Here is a 15,209-nt window from a genome sequence, read left to right as displayed (position 1 = left end):
GTGTTATAATAAAACCTCTGGATTAATCTGTTCATTCATTCATGTGGGGAGGCTATAAGTACTCACTACCCAATATGTTCAATTCTGTTCAAGAAAGATACAATTAAAATATGCTTTACTTTTAAAATTGAATATGTAATAGTATTACAAAAGCCAAAAGAATATTAATAAGTCTTAGAAAAAGAAACATAAAAAGAAAAAAATAAGGAAAGTGGAAGATGGAAAGTACAATGTACAAAGAGAGAGAGCAAGAAGGAAAAGAGAGAAACTGGGGTTAAAGTAAGCTTAATCATTGGAAAAAGAAAATGGGACAGGAGCATGATGGGAGAGAACGATGTGGCTGCAACTAACTGATGGTTCCAGTTCCCACTGGAAGTGTCCCGGGAGAGTCTTCTTGACTTTCCATGACATGATGGATACTTGCTAGAGCAGCACACTGGAGCAAAGGCCGTGACATTGGAGTAGTGCAAAGACTTGGGTTCCAATATGAACTTAGTTTGGCTGTGTGCATTTGGCAAGCTAACTCTGGACCACCATTCAATGCGACAAGAAGGACCCGCCTGGCAGGGTGGAGTTTAGAATTAATTTAATGACCTTTCCTCCTTATAAAAGGCCTTGTAAATAAACAGGCTCTCAACACGGTTTATTCAACTTCCTGTTTCCTACATTTTCTGAGATGGCCTTTCTACTTTGGGTTTCTAAACTTAATGTTAAGATTTCTTGTGGCAAGAATGCAGGTAACATATTTCTCCCCCTATCTCTGTTGATCACCATCATCAACTAATTAATGTGCAACCAGGTACAATTACATTAAGCTGTCTTTCTAGATATTAAGAAAACCATTTGTCGCATTGAGAGTAAAAGTCTTATAAGCAACATTGTTCTTTCTAATGGGAAGGTTAAAAAAACAACCCTTTACTTATGCCATGTTTTCTATGTCTGCTGGCTAATCTAGACAGTCAGACTTCAAGCACATGCCATGTATTCCTGCACACAGTCACCTGTTCATTCATCCATTAATGAAACAGGAACTAAGAAGTTTGGGATGGGAAAGAATAAAATCAGTGCTTTATTTTCAAAACATACTGGAAGGAGATAGAAGCGTTAACAAATAATTACAAACCAATGTGACAGCAGGTGGTCTATGAAAGCTATGCATGGAGAGTACAGGGGCTTCAGGAGGAGGGCTGAGAAAAGAGGACAAAAAACTAGAGACGGAAGGAGGAGCCATTTGCTTGAAAGAAGGAGTACAAAGGCTAGACCTGGCTTATAGGGACAGGAGCAAGCATGTGATTCCACACGACTGCAGGGCAGGCAGGAGAGGTGGAGGTGGTGAGAGTGGAAAGGTGAGGCTCTCTGCTGTTGCAAACCGGAAGTCGTGGAAAGCTGGTTAACAGAGCAATGGTGTAACCACAGTTATATTAAGAGGGGATCGCTGGCAGCAGCAAGGGTGACTGTGTGGTAGCCATTTCTGAGCCCTGGATTATGATGCCCTCTCTGAATTCTTGTATTAGCTCTTATTTCCACAATGTCTGGGGGGCACTTAGGAACACTCAGGCATATATTGAATTCCTTCTGTATGCAGGAGTTCATCCTCTGCACTCCACTGTACACTCCATGAATGGAGAAGTGCCTTTGTATGGCTCCCTCAGAGACTTGAGCAGATTTTAACAATGTCTGTCAGCATTCACTTGCTGTTAGGCGCTGGCAGCATACACATGAAAAGGAATTTGACTTCTTGGAAATACCTAGAGGCTATTTGTGAGGAAGCACTGGAACTGTAATGTGACAGGTAAAGAGCAAGAAGCAACAAAGCTTACACCAGGGTCTCCTAACCGTGGATGTGAAAAAGGAGAACGGAGCCCCCCAGGAGGGTATACAAGTTGTACTAGATTTCAAGCTCTTCTGTACTGAAGACTGAAAGGCTAAGAAAGTAACTCATCTGTGGGTAATCCACTCTGAATAAAAATATGAAATATCTGAGTTTACAAAAGGCTTTTTTGCCTTCCTAAAGGATCCATTAAGTAGCAGAATGCCCAATTATGCACTCAGAACTTTTGTTTTCTATAGGACTTCAATGAGATCAAAAGGCTTTCACATCTATGATCTTGGCTGATCCTCACAACTCTGTGATTCTTGGGGACAGCATTACGCTCAATGTAAGATGAGAAAACTGAGGCCTAGAGCAATAAATTACTTTGTAGCAAACAGAAAACTGAAGACAAATCCAGGCCCTCTGCCTGCCATGACAGATGCCAACACACTTTTTCCAGAACCATGCTGCTTTCTTCTGCTGGTACCACCCTGCCACTAACACCATCCTTAATGGGGGCGTTTACTGCGTGCTAGCACTGGGGACACTAATGAGTACCACTTACCCCCTTTTATGGAAGACAAAATGGAGGGAAAAGAGGTGAATGATCTTGCCCCAGACCTTGCAGTTTGCAGGTGACAGAGCTAGGACTCAAACCCAAGTGTGAGACCTGACTCCAGATTTCATGCTTAATGATTAGATAGTCATACTGCTTCTCAGTTCTCTCAGGCTTTTTATGGAAATGAAGTCTAGTCACAGCATAAAAATATATTCAAAATACAATACCTAGCAAGTTATATCCCCTTATATTTTCCCACACTGCCAATTAATTAGCACATATACTTTTGTAACATGTCGCATAAACAAAAGTGCTCTCGACTCAAGTCTTATGAACACTGATTCACTGTGAAAAATACCCCAAATCACATCAGGTTTCTCTGTTGCTTCGCCATCTGTGTTCCGTGGAAGGGGGTGAAGTTGAACGGGATCCCCAGAACCCCAGTGGCAAGGCTTCGCACCACTAACCTGTGCACATTTTCCATGGCAGCGACTTCAGCCAGCGCCGCCAGGCTAAAAAACGCAGACACCGCCGGCATCTCCGGAGTGCTGCTCCGCGTCTCGGCGGCCTCGCTGCCGTGTGCGCATTCCTCGCTGCAGCCTGTCCCAGGGACTTTAGGGAGACGCCTCTGCAGTTGTTCCTTTGGTTTGTCATCTGTAATGAAAGGGAAACCCATCACGAGGGGATCCGTCTGTTCTCTCCAGAGAAAAGACAGAGAAAACTCTGTGCCAGACAATCTGAAATGAGCTAATACTCCTTCCTGTTCACTTCTGTCATCAACTGAATATTAAGGTTTTTACAGAAGCTACTCTTCCATGGTCATGAAACTCTTTCATTAAGCTCAACTGCAACTATGGGCAGTGCTGTGCTCCGAAGCTGAGCAGAAGAGAAGCTGTGTTTTATCCAAGGTCAAATAAGTCAATCTTGGAGAGAGAAGGAAAAATGGACTTTGGCCAAAATAAAACCCAAGCGCCGTCTGCAGAGGGGCCTACGGATGCTGTAAAAGGGCCATTAAAAGCCCAACTGACCAAGTATTTCTTCTGATGAAGCCACGGCATGCCCTACCATGGCAACGTGGACAGTGAGTATTATGACAGCAACACTTAGGTTGGCTGACACTAATCCCAATACGATGAATCAACCCCAGTGGGATAACAGATTATCATTTCGGTTTTGAAGACCTACTGGAAGGAAGATAAAGGGCCCTCTGTTATTTATGAAGAGGTACCTGAAATGCTATGGAAATATACCGGTTGGAAGTGAGTATATTTTATTATGTAGCTGTCAGAGAGGAAGAGGAATCTTTATCATGGTTTTTAAAATATATTAACTATAGAAAATAACTGATAAAGACAGCAAATGTCATGTATTAAATGAACACGTGCTTTGTACATGAAAGGGAGTATTTTCTAAAATCTTTTTTACTCTTCCTACAAGTGAAAATGAGGGTATGTAACCATTTACAAAATGAAAACCACAGAACAGAATCCAGAGTGGAAAGGGAAGGAGGGAGGGGCCTGCTGGACTAACTATCAGAAAAACTAGATTCTAGTCCTCATCCTACATCTACTTAGTTGTTCCAAGTATTCAGAATCAAAATCCCACCTCTTTGAACTTTATCTCTTATGGGACAGGGTAGAAATGGGGGTCTTTCATAAGCTTTATGGTTCTAACAATCTCATATGCAAAACACAAGAAAAGTACATAAAAGTTCACTAATTGTCCTCTAATTCTACGTCAGCAAACAATGGATCTCTATTAACTAGATTAACCTAAATCAGTTACTTATAAATATTACTCTCAAAAACACTCAAACATTTTTTTTTCTTTTTTCTTTTCTATAGACATCATGATGGACCATTGACCTTTTTTTGGAAACTGGATTAGGGTTGGGGGAGGGACACCTCCTTCAGAGCTAACTGAATGAGATGCTAGAGGTACTAAAAGGCAGAAAGGTAACAGCTAAGGCCACTAGTACTCAGTTGGTGTAGCACTCCAAGGTTTGCGGGAGGAAGCTCAGTGTCACTCTGACCCCACTTCTTAACGTGGGCCCTTCAGGCAATTCTGCTTCCATGGAGGCCACCAGGAACAAACAGACCATAGGCCACAACTGAAAATGGAGAAATTCACTGTAAGTGAAGATTTGCTGAATAGCCCTGAGAGCTCAAGAAATCCAGATACGTGCTCAGGCTCCTTTGGGGGTCTCAAAGAGCTTCATAGGAAGTGCTGGATGCTTGCTAAGGTGCGTTAAATCATCGGCCTAGATGCTGACAATCTGGCCTGTAGTGACTTGAACGGTGACACTTATTCATCCAGTTTTTGAAAAAGCCTAGGATCTTTGGGAATTTACTTAACGAGGACTGTTTTTGTGTATGCTAAAAAAGGGAAGGAGAAGTTGACAGCCCTAAAAATTACTTTTCCTTTCTAGGAATTCCAGATATGCTCTTGGAAAAGGAGCTATGATTTTAAAACATGTAGATTTGGGGATCTGAAGAAAACTAGTTCTCAAGGAAATTCAGAGAGAGAAAAATGTTCCTGTGACCAAACCCACAGAACAGACCCATATTTTTCAGTGAGGACCCAGAGTGGGCTTATAGTCACTTGCGGGCCAGTGCAGCCATGAGCTTCACCTGCTCGCTATGCTTATCTCTGTCTTACGGAGGCTCCCTCTTCTCACCCAAAGTACCTCCTGCTGGTGACACCCGGCCATCTGCTGTCCTGACCAGGTGTGTGATCTTGGTTTTCCTTGCTTTTCTCTTTTGGCTGCCCACCAGCGGTTCTTGCATTGCTGTTGGCTCTGGAGTGTTGGGAATGGAGAGGGCATTTTTAACCTTATGAGCAGGCTCTGTGGTGTTTTTGTCTTCTGCAAATATGGCTGAAATAGGACAAACCATATATAATAGTTATGGAGACAAACACACAAAAACACAAAGCACCAACATTGCTCCTGGAAGGAAACATTTCTAAATGGCTGACCCATCTGAAGGTAGAACTTATATTTAGTTTTCAAAGTATTAATGGGAAAAAAATAAAACATTGCCTATACTTTCACACAGATACATTTCTTTATATCTGCTTTGATAAATTAAATACAAAGGATTAAGATGTCTCACCCCGACCCCCCACCCCTTACTGAACCAAGAAGCCACTGGAGTAACATTTTCTAAGTGTTTGGCTCTGACAGGTTGGTGGGGGTAGGTCAGTGTATGAAAATCTGCAATAATTATGTCCCAACTGACCACAATTTCTACACATGGTCAGGGTCCCTATCTGAGATCCTTTTGGCCAGCTGGTCTGGAAAGGATAAAAGAAGTTTCTCTTCTTCTGAGGACACTGAGATTAAATATGTGCTTCTTAAATTCACAGTTATCATGGAGACATTTGCTTTCAGTCACCAGTGTGGACTGACCAGAAAAAAACTGTGAGGCATGACTTTCCTTTAAAGTGCATCCTGACTGTTCGGTAAGGACCTGACAAACATTGGCGAGGACGGCATATAACGAAACTTGCCCCATTCGCTGAATTCTAGAACCAGGTGTAAGTGCTTAGTGAGATAATTTAATGAAGTAGCACGTGTCAGCAGGGCTCCTGGAAATGGTAGTTTTAGGTACCCTAACTCTAATCAGTAAATCGTTTAATAGTACATACTTATATCCTAACACACTTGCCACCAAAGACTTGTTCTGGGTTCAAACAGGTTGGGATGCTTTTGTCTTGTCTTATATACTCATTTCTCTAGCAGCTGATCTTTCCCCTTCACCTCCCCCTTGAATTCAAAGTAAGACAACATGCAGATATGAGTATAGTAAACATTTAGGAGTATATACATGTTGTCAAGTTTCATGATTGGGACTTTTTTATTCCAGTGGCCTAAGGGCTTTGGGAAGGGAAAAGAGGCATCCTTCTATTTTTAAACTATCTGATCTCCTAAGCAGGCACAGAAATCGTTTTTAACAAAGAAGAGGGGAGTGTGCTTCCGAAAATCAGGGTCTAACATGACAAACGGAGCAAACTAAACCTGGAGGCCAACTGAAGGTATTTATCAAAAGGTAGACATGAAGGTAGACATTAGAAATAAGAAGACACAACACAGGAAGAAAAGAACAAGACTGTAATCACAGGAAAAAAACAGCGAGAGCAAGGGTGTGAAACAAATGGACTTGCTGGTATAAATACTTCATTTGGTATAAATAGTCTTCATTTAAAATTTTTAATCTAGCCTGTTAATGAGAAAGGAGGGCTATGAATTCATAATATCTTTGCCCTCAAAAGGTTGATTCCAGGATTCCTATTCCAAAACAAGTGGGAAATAATTTCAATTACATCAACAGAAAAGACGTAAAGCATAAATCATAACATGATTTGGGGCTTGGCCTTACCTCAATATTACATAAGAGATGGCTATGTGGGGACAGGCTTAACATAATTGTTACTAAAAGCAAGCAACTATTTGACAATGTTCCCAAATACCTTTTCAAGCAAATAATCAAAAATTAGGAAAAGGCTCCTTTTAAGTATGGATCTGTTCCCATATCAAACTGTCTTAGAATATTTATACTTCGATTTTTAGCTTAATATAGGTCAGTGATAGTACATATTTTAATATTTTTTTTTTGGTTTAAACTTCAATAAAAGCTACATAAAAGCAAAATAAAACATAATTTTGTTAGAAACACTCCAAAGACTTGTGATGACTCTGCATTAGTCTTGAAATTCAAAGCCTCCGATAGGTATAAAGAAGTCGAAATCTGAGTTCTCAATGAGCATTAAATAACCTCTATTGGTATTCCCAAGCTTCAGAAGTTCAAGTCTTATCCAGATCCATCAGTTGTCCCTTTTGATTATAAGAGGAATCTTATTCACCCCTCTAATATGATCACTATAGATGTACCTTCCAGAAAAAGCATGTCTCTTTCCTCTTTTCTCTTTCCAAAAAAGTCCAGAACTGGTGGAAGTAAGGGCATGGTGAGGTCCAAAGATGAAGGGTGTATTACATTAGAAGACTGCTTATGGGAAGAAAGAACCAAGGGGGTCAAAGAAAAGGTACGGACACCCAGAAAGTGGCCCAGTAGATTGGGAACACAAAGATCATGGGGTAATAGAAATAACATAGTCATACACAGACCTGGATTCTACTCGTGACTTTTTAATTTACTAACTGTGAGACCATGGTCTCAGTTTCTTCATGTAGAGATGGAGACTGGATTAGATTAGCTCTAAAGGAACCACTCAGCCCTGAAATTCTTTTCATTTTGTCACATAGCCTAGAATCAGGGTCCTGACCAGGGAAAAACAAGTCCCCCGCTAGCTCCAGAGACTCAAGATTGAGGGAGAGTTCTCTCTTGACTAGGTCTATTACCTTTGTTTCTGGTGAGCCTTCACATGATTTCATTTCTATTCAGTGGTTGCTCCTTTTTCTGTGTATGCCAGATAAATTGGTAAAAACACAATAAGAAGCCATGGAATGGCTACAAAGGGATTGCAAATGGGAGGTATAATTTGGGCCTAAAAGCAGACTGGGACTAGGGGAAGCTCAGAAACCAGCACAGAAGAAGCCCGGGGATCGAAGGTGACCTGCTAACAGATACCAGTGATCACAAGTCCCAGAGGCTGGTGTACAGGAGACAGTGAAGGAGTGAATCAGGCTGCAGACCAAGTGAAAAAGGCAGAAAGAGAGAATACATTAGAAGTTCTCATAAATCACTGAAAAGGAAGCAACGCCACCTCCCTAGAGGTCGTCTCTTCTAAACCTACTGTCAGATCAAGAAGTAACCTGGCCCTGCAGGTGATCTACATTGGAAAAGGGTAGATAGTGATATGTCTTTGCTGGAGTTGAGAAGCGAAGGTAAAAATGACCCAGGCAGGGGTCACCACTCCACCCCCCGGAACATCCTGCCTTGTCTGGTGGCCTAGACAGAAAACAGCCTTCAGGGTCAGTGTTCCAGGAGGACCCTCTCCAAGATGGAAGAGTTGAGGAGGACAGGTAAGGCTAAGTCAAAGAAGTAGTTGTCAGAACAGGAGATCTGAGTCCAGCACATTAGCAAATGAAAATGTGCTGCTGGGAAGGGACAGGAAAATGGAAAAAGCTCAGAGAGAGATAAAGCCAGAAGTTGAGTACCAAGACAGCAAGCCAGTTCCTTTTTTACCCGACAAACTAATAGAAATATGAGAAAAGAAAGGTCTTTGTCATCTAAAAACAAATCACTCGTTTCTCTTTTGGCTTGTAATTGAACACACAAAACCTACCCAAGCACTGTAAAACAAGTCCACAGGGCAAGTTTTTACACTCCACGATAATCATAACACACTCGGAGCGTGTCATCTGAGAGGAATAACATGAGCGTGCTCCTGGAGCAACATTAGGAATGTGGCAATAAGAGACTTGTTTTCCAAGCTGTGCTCCCCAAATGTGGAGAAAGTTCTTTGTATTGTTCCTCAGGAGACCACTAGAGTGCTCCAATCATGAATTCACGTTCCAACCAGAGGAATCAAGCTTGCACTCAAACTACTTATAGCCAAATCCGGAATCTCATTGCCTTTGGTTAGTCTCCCATGAGCTGAAAATGCAGTCAGATACTGAGTGGAACAGGAGAAAGAATCCACTGAATGAACCTTATCTAAGATCCCGGGAGACCTTGTTGAAGTTATACGGCAACTATTTTAAACTTGAGAAAAGAGATCAAGTTACCTTGAGCGCCATGGATTATGCTTGAAAATCTAACTATAAACCAGATTTTCTCCCATGCAATTAGATTTATATACTGTAAATAAATTAATCTTATGGAGATTCCTAGTCTGAGGTTTTTGGGATGTTTTTTCCCCCTTATAGGATTTATAATTTCAACATCTGAGTCAAATGAGGACCATCTACAGATATGACTGAAACAATGAAACTCTAGTGCCAATGTGCTTTAGTGGAAAGAGTGCTGGTTTTTTCCCTTCCTGATTATGTTGGTCAGGCTTCAATTCCTTATCATATATTTGGGGCTAATGAGCCCTTCTTAATTCACTGGGGCTGCTGTCAAGATGAGTTTTCGCCAAAAATATACGTGAAAGTCCTCTGGAAACTATAACGTAACATTAAGTATTAATTACCATCATTATTATTACAATTAGAAACTTCTATCTTGTGATCATATGGCACCCTAACTTGGTGGAAAGATAAACACAGTGGCATACGTAGGTCATCTTGGTTTATCTGAAAATTTTGCCTCTAATTCAAGGTTACAGGCAATCTTTTACTTGTGATCTGCCAAGTTTCAAGAAATGGTTTAGCGATTTTGAATTTTAAAAGCATGGGGCAAAATGCTTAAAACAGATTACAAGCTTAGCATTTAAATCTCAGATGTGATTACCAAACACCTAAAGATTTCTGATATTTTGAAAAAAACACGAGTTGCAAGCCAATTATACTTGGGGTGGTGTAAAGAAAGCATAGTGAACTTTAAGTTATTCCCTTTAACAGAAGTCAGGAACAGCTCACAGCTGCATCGCCTCAACTGAATCAACATTTCTATTATAGACATCAGCTGCACACAGCTCCTGTCTAACCTTTGCCTACGGTGGCCTGCACATGTTAAAATTATCCTGAATATGGTTTCATTGTCTGTCCTTATATATTTATACGCTGAAGGTAAAGTTTGAATAAGTAGTGATGTGGCCACAGGTGAGAGGGAGACTGAAGTAAAGAGCTTAGATAATTCACAAAGCACACAGTTACCACCAGAACAAGTAAATGCAGGGGATGGTATGAAAATAAGTCACACAAAAAATGTCACTTTAAATTACTGGTAATTTCCAATGCTCAAACTGATTCCTTTTTACCTGGCCACGTAAAATGAATCAGTACTCTAAAGAACATGCAATTTTCAGTGCATGTTCTGCAAAGATTTGTTCCATACACGTTAATAATAAATATAATTAAATATCACCAATGATAACTCTATTTCTAACTAAACCTTTGAGACTGCCTAGAAAACTCAAAATTGACTTGTTTTTCTGCCCCCCAAAGGGCAGAAAATTAGGGCTTTAGACTGTCATACTTTCAGCATATCACAGTAATACACAATCATCAAGTGTTAGAGGGGAAATGAAATTTACGGTTCATGTATTACTATACCTCATCATTCACCCCACCCCTAAATACCTACATGTGTCACATACACACTTAGTACCAACATGGAGGGTGAATCCTAGTGAAGTTAAACAATTTGTCCTACTGAAAAAAGCTCGTTAGTGGCAGATCTGAGACTAGCACCCAGATCTCCTAATTCATACCTGGTTTATTCCTTCTACCACACTGCACATGCCATGGTATCTCAGTTTACATGAGGAAGGGTTCCATTGTTTAAAAAATAAAATATTTGGAACAGTATCATTTCAAGAAAAACGTAACATGCTCCTGAAAACCTCTTTTGGATTCCTCTTACAGTTCATCAGTGCCTTCCATTTATCAAATCTGTGTAGAATATATTTTAAAAATACACAAGAGCTAATGCATATCAATTTTGGGATGTCAGGATTTAATGCTGAGAGCAGCACACAATTCATATTTTGTTTTGCCAGCTAAGTGTAGAAATAATGCTCCACATAGAGGTTGTTAATGTGAAATAACAGGTCAGAAAACAGATATACTGCTGGCATTTTCTGTAAAAGGAAACCACAGGAAAGCAGACACGAGGCTCAGGCGACCTGTGGCTACCAAACAGAAAAATTCCGTGTATACAATGAACTCAAATTTAAATATTTTTTGATAAATACCTTTGAAACATGAGTATTCTTGATAAACGACTTAGGCTACAAATGTGCATTTTAATTTTTGTCCTTCTTTTCACTAAAGGGATGAGAGTGTATTTGGGAGTCAAGAAAAATAGACTCCCTTCGATTTCCTTTTGGCCAGAAAGGGTAATTTAAGAAAGGGTTCCTTACTTAACGAGACAAACTCTGAAGATCCCTTGTAGTTTTCAAATTAACCAATTCCTAATTTAGCACTACAGAAATGGTCAGCTCTTTAAAAATAACTGCAACAGAAAAAAGGGACTCAATGGGAAGAAGGGAAGGATGGCCCGTTAACCATCACAGAAATGAGTGTTCACCTCAGGGTTCAATATTTAACAGAAATTAGATAACATCACAAATAAATATGATTGCAAGGCATTTTGAAATAAAATCAGCACCTGGGACCTACAACATTGTACTAGTCAATTCAGGACTTTTCTTTGGCTATTCGTATACATGCCTCAGGGCCATTCTCTTGAACATACTTAGAGGTACTGAAAGGGGGCTAGGAAAACGTTCAGGTCAGAACCCACTTCTACAGGCCTGCCCACGGCCAGCCAACCCGCACAGCCCCGAGCGGGCTGATTCTGACTCCCCAAAACATCTGCATGCAACGCGAACCCCAATGCTAAGTATAACTATGAAAAATCTAGTTAATGTTTAGGCTCGAAAGTTACAAATCCCCCTCTGACAAATTAAACTGCACATGACACACTGCTAGACCCTTAGCAGGGTCTAAAATGTATCATTTTTTTATTTGAAAATTTAAAATAATCCGATTACAAACACATCGGATTAATGATGTTGGTTGCACCTATATAAATGACGCCATTTTTAAACCTATAAAATCATGCCATTTTCAGCACAGACAACCTGAAATGATGCAGTGAATATTGCTTCTTTTACCTTCTGTAGGGTGAATGGCATCCAAGAAGAATTGCTTGTTTGACCATTTATCCCCACTTCCTAAAAACAATGACAGAAAAGGAAAGTGAAAGTCTACTCCCACTATAAATACATACACTATAAAAATAAGACGATATGCAAAACAACTTAAATAAAAAGCATTATCACACAAATGAAGCAGAATTTTATTTCAACTGTTTAATTCTCAAAACTGCATCTGCCAACTAAAATACTTAGGCTATATATAAGGAAATGGATTAAAAATAAACAAATTTGCCTTTTATGAAATACATTGTTGGATAATTTCCATGACTTTAATCAAGAAAATCTGAAGCTCAATTAAAAGGGAATGATAAAAGCTGACATTTTACCTAAACAGTGATGTTTCTCCACTGGAAGCAGAGGGGGAAAAAATATTAATACACAGAACAAAACTACGAGGCCAAGTGGGGGTGAAAACAAAACCCAAATTAAGTACAAGTTTACATACAGGAACAGGTAGGCAGTATGTCCACACATGGGAGACAGCTGCATTTAAAGCCTCATTCCAGAAACATGACAGGCTTCACATCTGGCCATGCAAATGGGCATCGGATGATAGGCTCATGGTACTCACGACACTAACATGCAGGGAGGTGCTAAAGAAAGCCTGACTCCCAGGATGTGTGGCTGTACTGAAGCAGATGGGGAGATTTCTCTTTTATGTGAAAGGCGAGCAAGAGTTGTGAACTAGGAGATGAGCCCTGAAGAGGTTCAAGCACCCATCAAGATCATAACAATGAGACAGATGTTCAGAGCAAAGGGAGAGTAGAGAGCAATACATCTCTAGTGCCCTCTGGAAATACCAGTTTTGTGGCTGAAGGAGGTACGAAGAAGACTCTGGCAAATGATGAGGTACAGAGAGGGGAAAAACAAAAAAAGAGGGAGATTATAACTTAGGAGTGGAATCCTCCTCAACAAGAATCCACCAGCGTCAGAGAAAAGGATAGAAACTGTGGACTTGCGTGTGAACATGAAACTGGCAAGGTTTCGGGAGGTAGGAAAATGTGGGCCTGGTTATGAAGGCTGCCAAACTTGACAAAAACAAGAATAGTCTAAGAAAATTAGTGGATAAGAGCTCAAGAAGACTAAATTGCAAGATGCACCAAAATGTAGATGAGAAAAAGCAATTAGGGGTTTCATGTGGAACTCTGAAGAGACAAATACAGGCTTTAAGTAAAAATCTAAGTGAAAGAGATCTCTCTTTGTAATTAGCTGTGGAATCTAGAAATAACGAACATGCCTGCATGAGGAGCTTAGGACACGGAAGCAAGCGACGGGCAGGACGAGGCCAAGGCGGTGGCAGAAGCATTACTCAAAGATGAATTCACAAGGGAGGTGACCAGGAAACCTTAATGGAGGACGGAAGGCACCAATACCTTTGTCTGGAACATTAGGCTTCTCCTTTTTGTGCTTATATTTGCTGACAATTTTGTGGAATAAGTTCTTTTTCTGAGACTGGAAAGGACCTACAGGCGATATTAATATAAATATACTTTTAAATCCACAATGTTCCATAAAACAATACTGTGTGTTTCTAAATAACTACGCCCTCCTCCCACCTGCGGAATAAGCGAATCGAGCCACAAGAAATATCTTGCCTCGTTCCTCATTGAACTAGTAGTGCTCAGCCTTCTTCTTTAGGCTTAGGTACAAGCAGGGAGATTTTTCCTTTGAAACATATTGGGCAGAACCCTCCATTAGGACCACGGCTCCCTCAGCAAAAACTGCAGGTTTAGAGACTAGACACAGACAACAAGTACAGCAGAGTAGCTGTAGTCTGTAATAAAGAAAGATTTTATTTTAAATTCCTAAATATCGTGAAAAAAAGGATGGCATGGGAATTTCAACTCTCCTCAGAAACTGATTTCACAAGGCCAGCACTTTCAGGACAATGGTGGGCCTGATAGCATTAGATAGCTTTCTAGCCTTTTCGGAGGATATACTAGGAAGAAAAAAGCGATTGAAAAAGAGAAAAATATTGGCCAAAAAACTTTTTTTCTGGTGGAGGGGGAGAAGGGAAAGAAGCCTCAGATGGTATCTTATGATAAAGATATAGTTTTCTCAGATAAAGAAAAGTGAGATTTTTCAGTCACCCATCAGAAATGCCAACAGCAGCCCTGACCTCCCCAAAGCAGGTTATTTCTGTACTTTGCTGATAATCCTACATGGAGTTGACTTAACTATTTTACGTAACTTCTGTTTCCTCATCTCGAAGTGGGAATAATAATAGTGCCGAAGATACAGGTTTGATGTGAGGATTAAAAAAGTTAGAAGCTCTTTTAACTGCCCCTGCTGCATCTACCCACCTACCTGGTATTAATTTCTTCTTTAAATGTTTGGTAGAATTCAGTGGTGAAACCATCTGGGCCTGAGCTTTCTTTTTCTGGTAGTTTTTTGATTACTGAATTTAGTCTCTTTACTAATTACGGGTTTATTCAGATTGTCTCCTTTTTCTTAAGTGAATTTCAGTAGTTTGTGTCTTTCCAAGAATTATCTACTTCATGTCAGTTATCTAATTTATTGGCATATAATTGTTCATAGTATTTCTTTTATTTGAGTTTTCTTTTTTTTCTTGGTCATTCTAGCTGTATTTCTCAAATTTGTTGTTCTTTTTAAAGAACCGGTTTTCGGCTTCATTGATTTTCTCTATTGTTTGGCTATTTTTTAATTAATTTCATTTCATTAATTTCCTCTCTAATCTTTATTATTTCCTTTCATCTATTTCTTTTAGGTTTCGTTTGTTCTTTTATAGTGTCTCGAGGTAGAAGGTTAGGTTATTGATTTGAGATCTTTCTTAATATGCATTTATAGCTATAAACTTCTCTCTAAGCATTTTGGTATGTTGTATTTTCATTTTTATTCATCTCAAAGTATTGCCTGATTTCCCTATTGATTTCTTCTTTGGTTCATTGGTTATTTAGAGTGTGTTGTTTAATTTCCACACATTTATGAGTTTTCCAATTTTTTCTGGCTGTTGAATTTTAATTGTATCCCACTGCAGGCAGAAAGCATAATCTGAATTATTTCAGTCTTTTGAAATTTATTGGTTTGTTTTATGGACTAGTATATGGTACATTCTAGAGACTGTTGCATGTGTACTCGCATGTATTC

General features: G+C 39.8%; 1 protein-coding gene across 50 annotated transcripts in view; it reads right to left on the bottom strand.

Annotated features, from left to right (window-relative positions):
• BBX (BBX high mobility group box domain containing) overlaps positions 1 to 15,209 on the bottom strand; it is a 245,573-nt gene that overhangs the window by 7,558 nt on the left and 222,806 nt on the right. For 22 of the 50 annotated variants that reach the window (XM_081067941.1, XM_081067943.1, XM_081067930.1 and 19 more), the window contains 5 exons: positions 13,475 to 13,564; positions 12,428 to 12,448; positions 12,057 to 12,116; positions 5,050 to 5,247; positions 2,840 to 3,026 (listed from right to left, as the gene is read on the bottom strand). In XM_081067941.1, the coding sequence (XP_080924067.1) occupies positions 2,840 to 3,026; positions 5,050 to 5,247; positions 12,057 to 12,116; positions 12,428 to 12,448; positions 13,475 to 13,564 (556 nt within the window). The remainder of the gene's footprint in view (positions 1 to 2,839; positions 3,027 to 5,049; positions 5,248 to 12,056; positions 12,117 to 12,427; positions 12,449 to 13,474; positions 13,565 to 15,209) is intronic. The other 28 variants (XM_081067972.1, XM_081067959.1, XM_081067969.1 and 25 more) reach the window with 7 other exon arrangements.

Source organism: Rhinolophus hipposideros, assembly GCF_964194185.1.
Source record: "Rhinolophus hipposideros genome assembly, chromosome: 2".
NCBI classification, from domain to species: domain Eukaryota; kingdom Metazoa; phylum Chordata; class Mammalia; order Chiroptera; family Rhinolophidae; genus Rhinolophus; species Rhinolophus hipposideros.
The sequence above is the reverse complement of the archived record's forward strand: the minus strand, read 5'-3'. Positions and strand labels throughout refer to the sequence as shown.